Source organism: Lepus europaeus, chromosome 7, assembly GCF_033115175.1.
Source record: "Lepus europaeus isolate LE1 chromosome 7, mLepTim1.pri, whole genome shotgun sequence".
Classification (NCBI taxonomy): Eukaryota; Metazoa; Chordata; class Mammalia; order Lagomorpha; family Leporidae; genus Lepus; species Lepus europaeus.
This window is the reverse complement of record NC_084833.1, coordinates 47894454-47907037: the sequence shown is the minus strand read 5'-3', so window position 1 is coordinate 47907037 and position 12584 is coordinate 47894454. Positions and strand designations below refer to the sequence as shown.

General features: G+C 51.0%; 1 protein-coding gene across 2 annotated transcripts; it reads right to left on the bottom strand.

Annotated features, from left to right (window-relative positions):
• Window positions 1-206: 206 nt before the first annotated feature.
• On the bottom strand, window positions 207-12304 carry LOC133764414 (natural cytotoxicity triggering receptor 3 ligand 1-like). Of its 2 annotated transcripts, none has more exons than XM_062198096.1 (4): window positions 11898-12304; window positions 6958-7305; window positions 3394-3720; window positions 207-2207 (listed from the first exon to the last, which is right to left on the bottom strand). In XM_062198096.1, exons 1-4 carry the CDS (start codon window positions 11956-11958, stop codon window positions 2125-2127), a joined length of 819 nt encoding a protein of 272 aa, XP_062054080.1. In that variant the 5' UTR covers window positions 11959-12304; the 3' UTR covers window positions 207-2124. The 2 variants fall into 2 exon arrangements, with proteins under 2 accessions (XP_062054080.1, XP_062054081.1); XM_062198097.1 differs by having other exon boundaries at window positions 207-2204.
• Window positions 12305-12584: the final 280 nt, after the last annotated feature.

Below are 12584 nucleotides of genomic sequence, written 5' to 3'. Positions count from 1 at the left end.
GTTGGAGTTGAACTTGAGTGGGTTCCATGTCGTGTTGGAGTTGCTATCCACGTCACAGCACCAAAATGTAGGGGTGAGATGGCGGCGGCAAAAATATTATTACCCTGGTTCTTTGTCTCACATGGAAGAAGAATTTCCAAACAGACAAGGCAAAGAGAAAAGCAAGATTTATTAGAGTAAGAGACCTCCAGCCAGAGAGGCATGGAGGGGGCTCCAAGGGAAGCAAAATCCCTACTACTTTCTCGAGACAACATATTTGCACTTACATTATAGTCAAAGTCTTAAGGGTTCTAATAAATAGTTAAGTAGATTTTCCAGAAGAAAATAGGTTAGGGAATAAATAACAATCAAATGAACAAGTGTTCAGCTTCAGTGCAGAGATTTTAAAACAGTCATGATATCATTAAAAATACAGTTATATGTAATTGCTATCAATTTGGCAAACCAGACTTTGAGTTCAGCTCTGCCTCTGTTTATTCTTTACATCATCTGATCAATTCCAGTTGTTTGTTCTTTAAGATTTATCTGTATGAAAGGCAGAGTTGGGGGGCAGGGAGAGGAAGAGTGAGAGAATCTTCCATCTAAAGATGGGCCAAGCCGAAGCCAAGAGCCAGGAACTTCTTCCGGGGCTCCCACGTGGGTGCAGGGGCCATCTTCTGCTACTTTCTCAGGAGCATTAGCAGGGAGCTTGATTGGAAGCGGAGCAGCTGGGTCTCAAACAAGCACCCATCTGGGATACGGGCATCGTAAGCAGCAGCTTTACCTGCTATGCCACAATGCCGGCCCCTGAGTTGTTCTTATAGCACCGTCGTTGTAGAGGTAGGGAGATAGCCGCCAGGTAATCCAGAGAAATACAGTCCAGTTCTGACTGAGACTCTCATCGTATTTTGTTTAGTTCTTACTGTGCCTCTGGTTTCCCACCCATCTTGGAAGTAGAAGAATGAAAGCCTTCTGTAATTGTGCCCCACAGAGGGCAGCTTGAGCAGTCCCCACTGGGGCAGGTTCTCTGGGTGATTGCAAAAAGCCATGTGAATGACGCATGCATTCTCTAAAACCTTTTGGTCTCTGCCACCTGTCTGGATGAGACCTGCCCGTGGCCTTCACCTCAAAGAAGCCGTGCACTCAGCGTTTCCCCCACTGCAGTACTTCACACTGGGTCTTCTGGGAAGCAGTTCTCCAGGCGGAGAGTTACTGAGGGTGATTCCTGTGAAACATAAAGGGAGGAGCAAGTAGGAGGAAAAAGCCCCAGACCAATATGCAAGTGAAGAGAGAGAGGCAGGAGGCAGGAGGGAAGACTGAGGGGAAAGGACCTCAGGCTATAGCTAGAGGCCACCTGGGCCACTCCAAGAGGCGGCTCCTGGCGTGGAGCTGGAGCTGTCCAGAGTGGATGTGGCTTCAGCTCAAACACTGCAGCAGACCTGAGGTGCTATGGCTGGCACCCGGTGGCTGACTACGCTGCCTCCCAAACAGGGTCTCGGTAAGCCACACCTCTCTGGCTACCACACTCCTTTGGTCAAATACTCTTTCTTGAGGAGCTGTATCAGTTACTTGGGCTGCCTAACAAGCCAACCTGAAGCACTGGCTCTTTAAAGAAATATTTCTGATGCCTTTGACAGTTGGCTCTGTCAGCTCTGCTGATTTCAGTACATTTGTTCACATGGCATTGGAGAGTTGTCTTCTGATGGAAGCCCGTTCCGTGAGTTGCAATTTGGAAGGAGCCAGAACTCCATCCAGTTGTCCCACATGGGTGCAGGGTCCACTGCTTTATCAGGCACATTATCAGGGAGTTGGATTGGAAGTGGAGCAGCTGGGACTCAATGCAGTACTCTGATATGGGATGCTGGCATTGCAAGTAGCACCTTAACCCCTTGTACCACATCTTCTTTGTCAACTAATATCACTGCTGGATGCATTAGTATTCCGACAGCACCTGGGAGACCCAGAAGAAAATCCTGCTTCAGGCTTCAGATCGACGCAGCACTGGCCATTACGGCCAATTGGGGAGTGAACCATCGGATGCAAGACTTCTCTCTCTCTCTCTCTCTCTGTGTGTGTGTGTGTGTGTGTAACTGACTTTCAAATCAATAAATAAATATTTTAAATTAAAATAAAAATTAAAAAAGTTTAAAAAATCAGTCCAATAACTGCAGTTGCCACAAGAATAGAGTAGAAATTATTCCCAAAGACGTTTCCTGTTGCAGATTCTGCTGAGAGAAAGAGAAGAACGTTAAGAGAAAGCTATTTGCGAGAGCCAAGAAGACCACCCAACTGCAGCTAGGACCTGTGTGGTTTGTGTCATTTGCCCTCTGCCACGTGTCTCAGCATTGCCAATCCCATCACACACACCTTGACACATCCTTGTATTCAGCCCTTGTCAGAAATGCACTGTAATATGGGCACCACATAGCACGTACATATGCAACAAGTGTCTTCAGAGCTTCTGTAGCCACCACTTCATCTTCTCACACTTACACACAGACCTCCCAAACCACACACACACACAAACACACACACACACACGCACACGTACACGCACATAGCATATTTCCATTTCACTTGTTTCCCACACACCAGCATGCACAACCTGAAACACACCGCCCACACATACCCTTACTTCCAAGAACAATTCCTTTCTCCTCTAGGAGCACGCAAGGTCCCATCTGGCACACCTAGACAAACATCCCCCCAGGACCTCTGCCTTCCCTACGCCTCCTAGCTCCAGGAAGATGCATCTGCCCAGCAGAGTCATTCCTACCCAACACTAGAGATGTGATCAGGTCACCCCGGATGAGGTCAAAAACCTCCCACCTTGCAGGCAGGAGGGGCTCTGTTGTGAGTTGTGTTGTCTTAACGATCTGGTGAGCCTGGGCAAAGCCCCAGGCAGCTGTGGGACCCCTCTACGATGGCCATCTCTCCTTGGGACACAGCCCTTGAGACAGGACCTCTAATTTGGCCTCTGCCAGCTAACAGTTCATGGTAGACTGGATCCTGCCAGAAGGGATGTTGCAGGTGGGTTCCTGGCCCCTGCTAGCCCCGTCTCTGCAGGGGATTTGGGCAGGATCCCATCCTGATCCCCCATCATCAGGCCAGCTTCCCACTCCAAGCCACACAGACCATCCAGACCTCACCTTGAAGGTGCCATGAGCTGATGAGCAGCCCCGTTTCTACTGGATGACTATTATCACCACCCTCTACTGACCAGACATCTGGTGTAGGGACTCAGTCTGGGTTGCTGATGCGGGGCTGGGCAGAGTCTGACCCCAGCTTGTTCCCTCCAGCCCAAGCTTTCTCTCCTTCCCTGTCAATCCCAAGAAAAGATCCCTGAGGCATCCAACAATTTAAGTTACACTCCCTCAATATGAAGAGAGGCGCCATGTCCAGAAAGATGCTTACCTGTCTCAATCGCTGGAAGGCTGAACCTCTGGGAGGTGTGCAAGGATATGTGTCCCACCACGCACTGGTAGATGGCCCCATCAGCTTCCACTGGCGACTTCAGCATCAAGTAGCTAGTAACATTAAACGTCCCATCCTCATTCTTGACCGGAGGGCCAGTGAAGATGCCTTCGGAAATCTGTAGGTGCTGGGGAGCCTTCTGGGTCCACTTCTCCCAAGTTACGTTAATGGATTCAGGGTAGAACCCAGCTGACTTGCACACCACACGTACATATCTGTTTTCTTTCGTTGGGGCTTGGTCCAGAGTTACTTTGCCGGCTGGGGAAGCTGCCAGGAGAGAGGAGTCACACAGCCTGAGGCCCAGAGCTCAGCCATCATTTACTGCCCTCACAGTTTCTGCTAACTGACTTCCCTGGCACGCACACGTCTGTCCATCACTGCTACTGGCCAAGACGGGACCAGATCCACGAGATGGCCACTCTGCTTAAAGACCGAGACCGAGGTTGGGTAGCTCTGCAGCCATGCCCAGTCCTGTCATGCTGGGAAGCACTAATGTACGATACCAGACAGTGGCTCCCTGAAGGGAGGCAAGCACAAGCTTATTACCAGCCTGAGGTCTGGCACGTAGCACGACCGCAGGAGAGGGGAGCGAACTGATGGCACTCAGATTCAGCTAAACGTCATCACGCCAGAGCCCCATGAGTCTCTGAAGCTCTTTTGCATCATGCACACCTTGGAGAATCTGGAGAAAATCTTGGAGCACTGTTGTGGTAGAGACTGCTAAATGCTGCCGAATTTCCATCTGTGTTTTTGGTTAGATGTAACACATCCAGTTAAAGCTACATCACCCAACTTCCACTGCAAGTAAGCGTGGCCATGTGAACTTAGGGTCTGAGGGGTCCAGGCACAATCAAAAGTGGCAAGAGCAACTTGCAGAAAGCCTGCTTCAATAAAAGTCTGTCTTAAAGAAAAGGGCCATGGCTGTCACTCCCTTTCCCCTTCAGCATCCTTCTCCCCTTCACCTAGGAGGCAGCAGTGATGACTCAGGTAACTGGGTCCCTGACACCCACATGGGAGCCCTGGTTCCGGGCCTCTCTCAACTCACTGGGAGGGTCTGGGGAGTGAACCAGTGAATGACAGCTCATTGCTACCAAATAAAAAACTTGTATCAAATGTGGCACACTGGGGCCGGCGTCGTGGTGTAGTGAGTAAAGCTGCTGACTGTGGTCCAGCATCTAATACAGGCACCCGTTTCAGGCTCAGCCGCTGCACTTCTGACCCAGCTGCCTGGATACACCTTTAACAAACAGTGTGCCATACTAACACAGACATCAATAATGGGCAAGGGCTGTGCATTAGCTTTCCGAGATTTTAAATCACACCAAACTAATTGCTATGCGTACTAGAGGTTGGTTTTTGTTTTTTTAAGATTTATTATTTTGAAAGGCAGAATTACAAAGACAAAGAGAGAGAGTCAGAGAGGGAGAGGTTCCATCAGCTGGTTCACTCCCCAAATGGCCACAAAAGCCAGGGCTGTGCCAGGCCAAAGCCGGGATCCAGGGGCTTCTTCCAAGTCTCCCACTTGGGTGCAGGGCCCCAACAACTTGGGCCATCTCCTGCTGCTATTCCAAGTATGTTATCAGGGAACTGGATCAGAACTAGAGCAGCCAGGACTTGAACAGGTGTTCATATGGGATGCGCAAATGGCAGGCAGCGGCTTAACACACTACACCCCAAGGCCGGTGCCTTGATTTTTAGTAAATGTAAAACTCTCCCAGAAAAAAATGAAGTCCATTATTTTTTCTAAAATCATTGTTTTTGGCTCTCTGTCTGGTGCAGAGGAAATGAATCCTAACTAACATATATCCCCACTCCCAAAATCAATATGTCAAACTATTCAAGGTCTTATGTACAATCACGGAGGGCTCACAGACAGTGTTCCCTTCTTAGTACTGAATTGTGTCCCTCTACAATTACCATGCCCCCCACATTTCTAGCACCTCAGAATGAGACTGGATTAGCGAGAAAACTCAGCTTAAATGAGAACATTTGGGTAGGTCCTCATCTAACCTGACTGGGGTCCTTAGCAAATGAGGAAATAGGGACCCAGACACAATGCACAGAGGGAAAACCACAGGAACACAGGGAAAGGACGGCCAAGGAAAGAGGGCCCAAAAGAAACCAACACTCGCGACACCTCACCTTCAGAACCGCGAGAAAACCACAGGTTGTTGTGTGAGCCACCCAGTCACAGGTGTTTCATTATGGCAGCCCCAGCAACATACCCACTAAGTCCATCCACGTATTAGTAGGTCACTTTTCCAAAAATATATTTTGAAACTTCACATGACAGAAAACATGCAGTATCTGTGAGTGTGTGGCTTATTTCACTTACCACAATAACCACCAAGACCATCCATTTGGCTGCACATGTCATTCCATCCTTTCATTTAAAGATTTCTTTATGTATTTATTGAAAGAGCAAAAGAACAGAGGGAGAGGGAGAGGGAGAGGGGTGGGGAAAGAGAAAGAGAGAGAATGAGAGCGAGAGCAAGAGCGAGCTTCCGTATACTGCTTCATTCCCCAGATTACTGCAACAGCCAGGGCTAGGCTGGGCCAAAGCAAGGAGCCAGGAACTCCATCCTGGTTCTCCCACATGCATGGCAGGAGCCCCAGCACTTGGACCATCTTCCACTGCCTTCCCGGGCACACTAGCCAGGAGCTGAACTGGAAGTGGAGCAGCCAGACTTGAACCAGCACTCAGGATATGGGATGCCAGTGGCAACACCCGCTGTGATACAACCCAGGCCCCAGATGTGGGCATCTCCACCACTGAGCCAAACTCTGGCCTGTGTTGCCTTTCTCTGAACACCTGCCACCCTGTCCCCCATAATGGCCATGGTAACTGATTCCCACCAACAGTGTGTCAGGGTTCCCTTTTCTCTACGTTCTCACCAGGGTGCATCAGGACACTTTGTAATGGAAGACAGTGGAGCTCAAAGATGGATTCAGGGGATGCTTTTGTCCTGGGAACGTTCCTTGCTCACTGCAGGCACTCAATGGAGGTTTGCACACGTTGTCCTATCACACGGCCCATTTTGTATTGGAAATCCAGGCCCAAACATATTAAATGATAGGTGCACTCAGCTTGGAAGCAAAAAGCTGGCATGGGGGTCACATCTGAGAGCCACAGCCCAGCTTCCCTCTGCTTTCCAAGGCAGCTCTTCAGTGAGCCTGACTCCCACCCCATATGGGAATAACGTAATGATCACCATGGCCACCTTTCTCTGCCCACGCACAATGACTGAATCAGTGCCCTGACAGTCACTTCACCTGCGTGTTTTCCTGGCATCTTCCCAACAGTCCTCCCAGGCAGATGACTCCCCTTGTTTAGAGAAAAGGGCACTGAGATTCAGAATGCTTAATAACTTGCCCAAGGTTGTCTAACTCTACCAAAGCCCAGGACTCAAAACCACATCTGATCTCCGGGCCCCTGCTCTAAGCCTTGTTCCACTCGAGTCCCAGCACCAGGAAAACTGTAGGGCACTACCCTGGGACACTCACCCACAACTTCCACCTGGATTACGCCCTCTGCCTTCTGGGGGGTGACCACCACCTCACAGCGGTACTCTCCGGCCTCCCTGAGCTGGATCGCAGGCAGCCGCAGTGAGGCGTCTCCCCTCTCCAGCAGCTCAAGAGGCACGCTGGCTCCAGGTCGGAAGGCCGCTTGGTGATCGCCATAATACTCAAAGAGCCTGGCTTCCATTGCCGATCCTTGAATCTTCCGAAACCACATGACACCCATGATGCTGCTGTCCAGGAGTGGGGAACCGGGGATCTTACAGTAGATGGTGACATCATCATTGAGGAACACGACCTGAGTCTTCCCTGCCATCTCCACTTCCAGAAAACCTGTGGCAACAGGAGAACTCAGTTATAGGAGCCCCTTGGCAAATAACAGGCCCGGAGCTCAAACTCGACCACATGAATGGCAAGCAAATTCCTTTAGGGCATGGATAGGGAAGGTCTCTGGACAGGGGTCCTTTGTCCATGGCCCTGTTAGGGTGGTAAGTGGGGAGTTCGACTTCTGCCCTACATCAAGATGGTTCCTGCTGATATGAAGCCCAGGAACTGGTGCTATCCGCGATGAAGCATGAGGCAGATGAACGAGCACACCGAGCTGAATTTTAGCAAAGTATTTTATTGGAAAGTGCAGACGGACGGAAAGAGCAGAGGGAAAGTTCCCAGTGAAGCAACCAGGAGGAGCTTCTTCCCAGGAAAAACTTGTTGAAAGGAAATGATCTGGGGGTTTTATACCACTGGAAAATTTGTCCAAGGGCCTATTCAAGGAAAGCATTTCTTGTGGATGTGGTGAGCTCATCCTGCTATCTCGTCTCCCATTCCTCCCATTAGGCTTCTACTGGATGGAGAACAGGTTCTATCTTGGGGCCTTCTGCAGGTGGAGGTGGGGTTTGTCTTCAACAAGCAGCCCCAGCCACCTGGCCTTCTGCATGGCCTTGGCACCTGAGTCTGCTTTTCTATAGACTCATCCACAAATTTATTTATTAGTTTATTTTTTAATGGTAAGCACGTGATATTTTATACTCAGCTCAGACGTGACAAGTCTACACAAGTCAGTATAACTTGTGGTTATGTTTTTACAAGCCTGAAGGCCCTATAGCAATACAGCACTGGTTTTAGTGATGCCACAGTGTACTGATGCACCGCCCACATGACTTGATCTATGAGCCTGGAAAGTGATGAACCTCTTAATGCTTATACACCGTATGAATTATACACATCCAGTCTTCTACATGTCAGCCAACATCATAACACAGGGTAAGGTAAGGTTAAATGTGACAAAGCCCTTAACACAAATTTGCTGAGCAAGTGTGGAAGGTCATTTGGGTAAGAGACAGAAAGAATTAAAACCAATTTTTAATAGTAACTTTTTCTTTTTCACTTATTTTGCTGGCATCGAATTCCAAAACTACTCTTTGGTTTCTGATCTGCAACTTCTCTAGAGTAGGTTCAACGTAGCATAAGGGAAATTAGTATCAGCCGCCACATCAAAGACGGTGGTATGCCTGTTAGCTTCTTCCCTGCTAGCATGTTAGCTTCATGTATAAAATGTTCAGCAGTACCAACACCAAAGCAGTGTCAGTGGATAGTAAGTACAGTCAGTCTTAAAAAGAGACAGCACCCCATTAAAAAAAAGTCGCAACAATTTTGTTCAGTTCATGCCAATTGAACCCATTTTATCAAATTATAATAGGAATTGTATTTAAACTTGTGTTAGAAAAATCAATGCCTAATATCAGAAAATAATGTGTGATGCTGTTTCAACTTGGATGGAGACTTTTTTAAAAAGATTAGTTTATTTACTTGAAAGTCAGAGTTACACAGAGAGAGGAGAGGAAGAGACAGAGAGAAGAGAGAGAGAGAGGTCTTCCATCTGCTGGTTCACTCCCCAATTGGCCGCAAAAATCAGAGCTGCAGCTATCCAAAACCTTGAGTGAGATCTTCTTCCAGATCTCCTATATGGGTGCAGAGGCCCAAGGACTTGGGCCATCCTCCACTGCACTCCTGGGCCACAGCAGAGAGATGGACTGGAAGAGGAGAAACTGGGACAGAATCTGGTGCCCCGACCAGGACTAGAACCCGGGGTGCCGGCGCCGCAGGTGGAGGAGTAGCCTATTGAACCATGGCGCCAGCCATTTTTCCTTTCAAAATAAAGAAGCAGAATCAGTGCATCTAAAGCAGTAACATACACAGTGTACTAAATATATAAGCCAGCAACAGTCACTGTTATCAAGGGTGGCACTGTAACTGAACTTGCCACACTTTGACACTAACGGCAGTGCCAGCTCCTTCACGCCGGCACCACCACTAACTTGTGAGTACTGCACTGCACTGCACTCTGATGGCTCCTGCTCCATTATAATCTCATGAGACCAGCACATGTGTGCTGTCCTTCACTGCCTGAAGCACCATCACGGGACACATGGCTCTATGTTTCTCTTGTTGAATGTATTCCCATGTAATTTATTCCCCTTGTATATTAAAATACAGAGCATTTCACATGTATATTTTTGGCTCCCCACCATTTCCATGTCTGACCACCGCTATGCTGTGTCCTGTCCTAACATACCATGCCTACTTAAAAACCCAAGCAAAGGGTGGATTCCATTTAAAAAAAAAGATTTATGCATTTATTTGAAAGATGGAGTTCGAGAGACATCCTCCATTCGCTGGTTCACTCCACCAATGGCCGGGGCTGGGCCAGACCAAAGGCAGGAGTCAGGAGCTTCAGCCTGGTCTCCCACATGGGTGCAGGGGCCTAAGCACTTGGGGCATCTTCTGCTGCTTTCCCAGGTGCATTAGCAGGGAGCTGAATCAGAAGTAGAGCAGCTGGGACTGGAACCCGTGCCCACATGGCATGCCAGCACTGCATGCAGCCGCTGAACCTGCTACACCAGAGCACTGACCCCCTAAACGGGCATTGTGAACAACACATTCTTGGCCATCAAATATGGACAACATGTATCCAACATGGTAGGGAAACTTCTCACCCTCCACTGTAAAAAGGACAGGCCACTCCCAACTGTTACAGAAATGAAGTCACATGGAAAACTTTCACCAACTGTCTGAACTGTGTTCTCGGAGGCCTCCTCCACAGAGAGATCTCGATTGGCCTCCTGCTCAGTCCCTGGAAGCATTTCTCATCTTCCACCCAGGGAAGACAACCAGCTTTCTCCACACTTGCCTGCACGTCAGCTTTACTGTCTTCTACAGAACCAGGTCCTTTGGGTGCTTCAGGAGTGTTTTCCTGCTTTTTGAGGGATTCCTGACCTTTTGATGTTGGCGTTGATGGTTTTGAGCCCTTCCCATGCTGGCTCGATTATGTGACTTTGGGCTGGGGTATCTCCTATAGAGCTGCTTCTTCAGTCTCCTCCTCATCATCATCTCCATCGCCGCCACCTCCATCAGCGGCCGTTTTGCTTTTCCTGAGGCACCTTGCTGCACCCCTAGGAGCAGATCGCTTCCAGATTTGCTCAACAGTCTCACGTCCTCCTCTTCTTGAGTCCACGTCTTCCTCCCTGGCCACTAAGGGCCGTCCACTCAAATGCACAGGCCCTGAACCACTGAACCACCCTTCAGCCTGAAGTCACAGGTGGCGCCTTTTCTAGCCGCCAAGGGAAACCGCTGGCCGTGCATTTCCCAAATTGCCAGTGTGCCTGTAACTGGACTGGCCGCATCACTCATTGCCTCTGCCTAACAAGGTGACGTGCATCCTGTGCACCAGCACCTATGGACATCGTTAAAGATAACCGGGGCTGTTTGTCACTGTCCACTTCAAAGTGAGAATCGTTGTTAGCCTTTAGTTCACAACCAGAAAGAGTTCTGGGGCCTCGTGTCCGTGTCCACTGAATCTTCCACGGGGCAGAGGCACGCACCGAGCTAGGAGAGCAGGTGGACAGAAGCAGCCGCCCACTGCTGTAAAGGACAGCCACACAGGACTGGGCCACGCCAGGCTTTTATTCTTTTTGAAGCTATTTTACATGAAATGGTTTTCTTAACTTTATTTTCAGGGTGTGCACTCAAATGCTTAGAAATACTATTTGTTCTTTTTGATATCATCAACTATTCTGTTTAATGTCTACATTTTTGCATTTATTCATTTGAAATGCAGAGAGAGAGAGAGAGGGAGGGAGAGAGAGAGAGAGGTCTTCCATTGCCTGGTTCACTCTCCCAAATGAATGCAAAGGACCCAGCAGCACCTGGTGGAAGCCAGGAGCCAAGAGCTTCTTGTCTCCCACGTGGGTGCAGGGGCCCAAGCACCTGGGCCACCTTCTGCTGCTTTTCCAGGTACATTAGCAGGGAGCTGGATGGGAAGTGGAGTAGTCAGGACTCAAACCGGCGTCCACGTGGGCTGCCAGCGCTGCAGGCCGTGGCTTTAACCCCCATTTTTACTCTCTTTAGAACTTCCTTTTGTTTCTCAAACTTGGGGAAACAACACATGCGTTTACATACATACATGTCGCGTGTGTATATGGCATACATCCTTAAGGCACAAAGTCTTTCCTCTGCCAGGGCGCTAAGCTGCAGTTGAGGCTGCCCCTGGCCTCCGGAACCCTCAGCCGCCGCCGCCCCACCGCCACCAGCGCCCTCGCCGGCTCCGGGCTTCTCCGGGCACCGCCGCCGTCCGCCCCCCCCCCCCCCCCCCGCCCCGCCACACACACACACCGGCGCACTCGCCACACCCAGAAGGTCTGGGCCACTCCGGCGACCCACTCAAGCGCACCCTCTTGGGGCACCGTCTGCGGGCTGTCACCCGGCACACAGAACGCCTTCAGGACAGTCACCTGTGGAATCGCTACCCGAGTCTCTATTTCACGAAGCAGGGCTCCCAGCCGGGTGATGACAGAGGCGTCCCGTCCGCACCCCCTTCCCCCAGGCCCCGGACCCCGCACCCCACCGTCCCCTGCGCTCCCTGGCCCTACCTGCCACCTCCAGTGCGGCCCACACGGCCAGCAGCAGCGGCGCGCCCAGCCCGCTCGCCATTCACTCAGCCGCTCTGCCTTCCGCCCGCTCCGCGGGTGCCGGCCGCCGAGCAGAGCGCTGCTGTCAGCTGCTTCCCGCAGCCGGGGCGGCCAGGAGACGGTTCTCCCGCCGCGGACGCCGGCTGAGAGCGCAACCCCGAAGTGCGAAACGACTCTGGAAACCCTCTGGAGTGGCCGGCGGCGCCGGGAGCCAGGAGAGGCAGGTGATTACGACACCCGGACGCCGCGCGCGGCCTGGCGCGGCACGCCTCCCTCACGATTCGCGTGGACTCTCGCGGCTCCCCGAAATGGGGATCAGCCTCGGAAAGACCCCGACCTGGAGAGGGGGCCCGGGCGGCACTTCCGACCCTGAGGCGCAGTTCGCAATGAATGAGCTCGGAAACGCAGCGCGTGGAGGCGGGCCGTGGGCGGGGCGATGGGCGGGGCGGCCTTGAGCGGGTCCGCGGGCGCGGGCGTGCGCCGCGGCGCTCAAGCCACTGGAAACACCTCATTCCTGGAAGGTCTCTAAACCCCGAGATGGCTGGAGGTGAGAGATGTCTGGAGGTGAGAGACAGGAGACAGCGTGCCCGCCCCGAGCTCCCTCTCAGCATGGCGCTGGCTCAGCCAGAGCTCAAACCCAGGACTCTT

Coding starts and splice junctions, on each gene's coding strand:
- LOC133764414 (XM_062198096.1), bottom strand. CDS start 11,958: ATGGCGAGCGGGCTGGGCGCGCCGCTGCTGCTGGCCGTGTGGGCCGCA. Junction 7,306..11,897: donor GGCCGCACTGGAGGTGGCAG/GTAGGGCCAGGG, acceptor CTGTTGCCACAG/GTTTTCTGGAAGTGGAGATG. Junction 2,208..3,393: donor CCTTCCAGCGATTGAGACAG/GTAAGCATCTTT, acceptor TCTTTCTCTCAG/CAGAATCTGCAACAGGAAAC.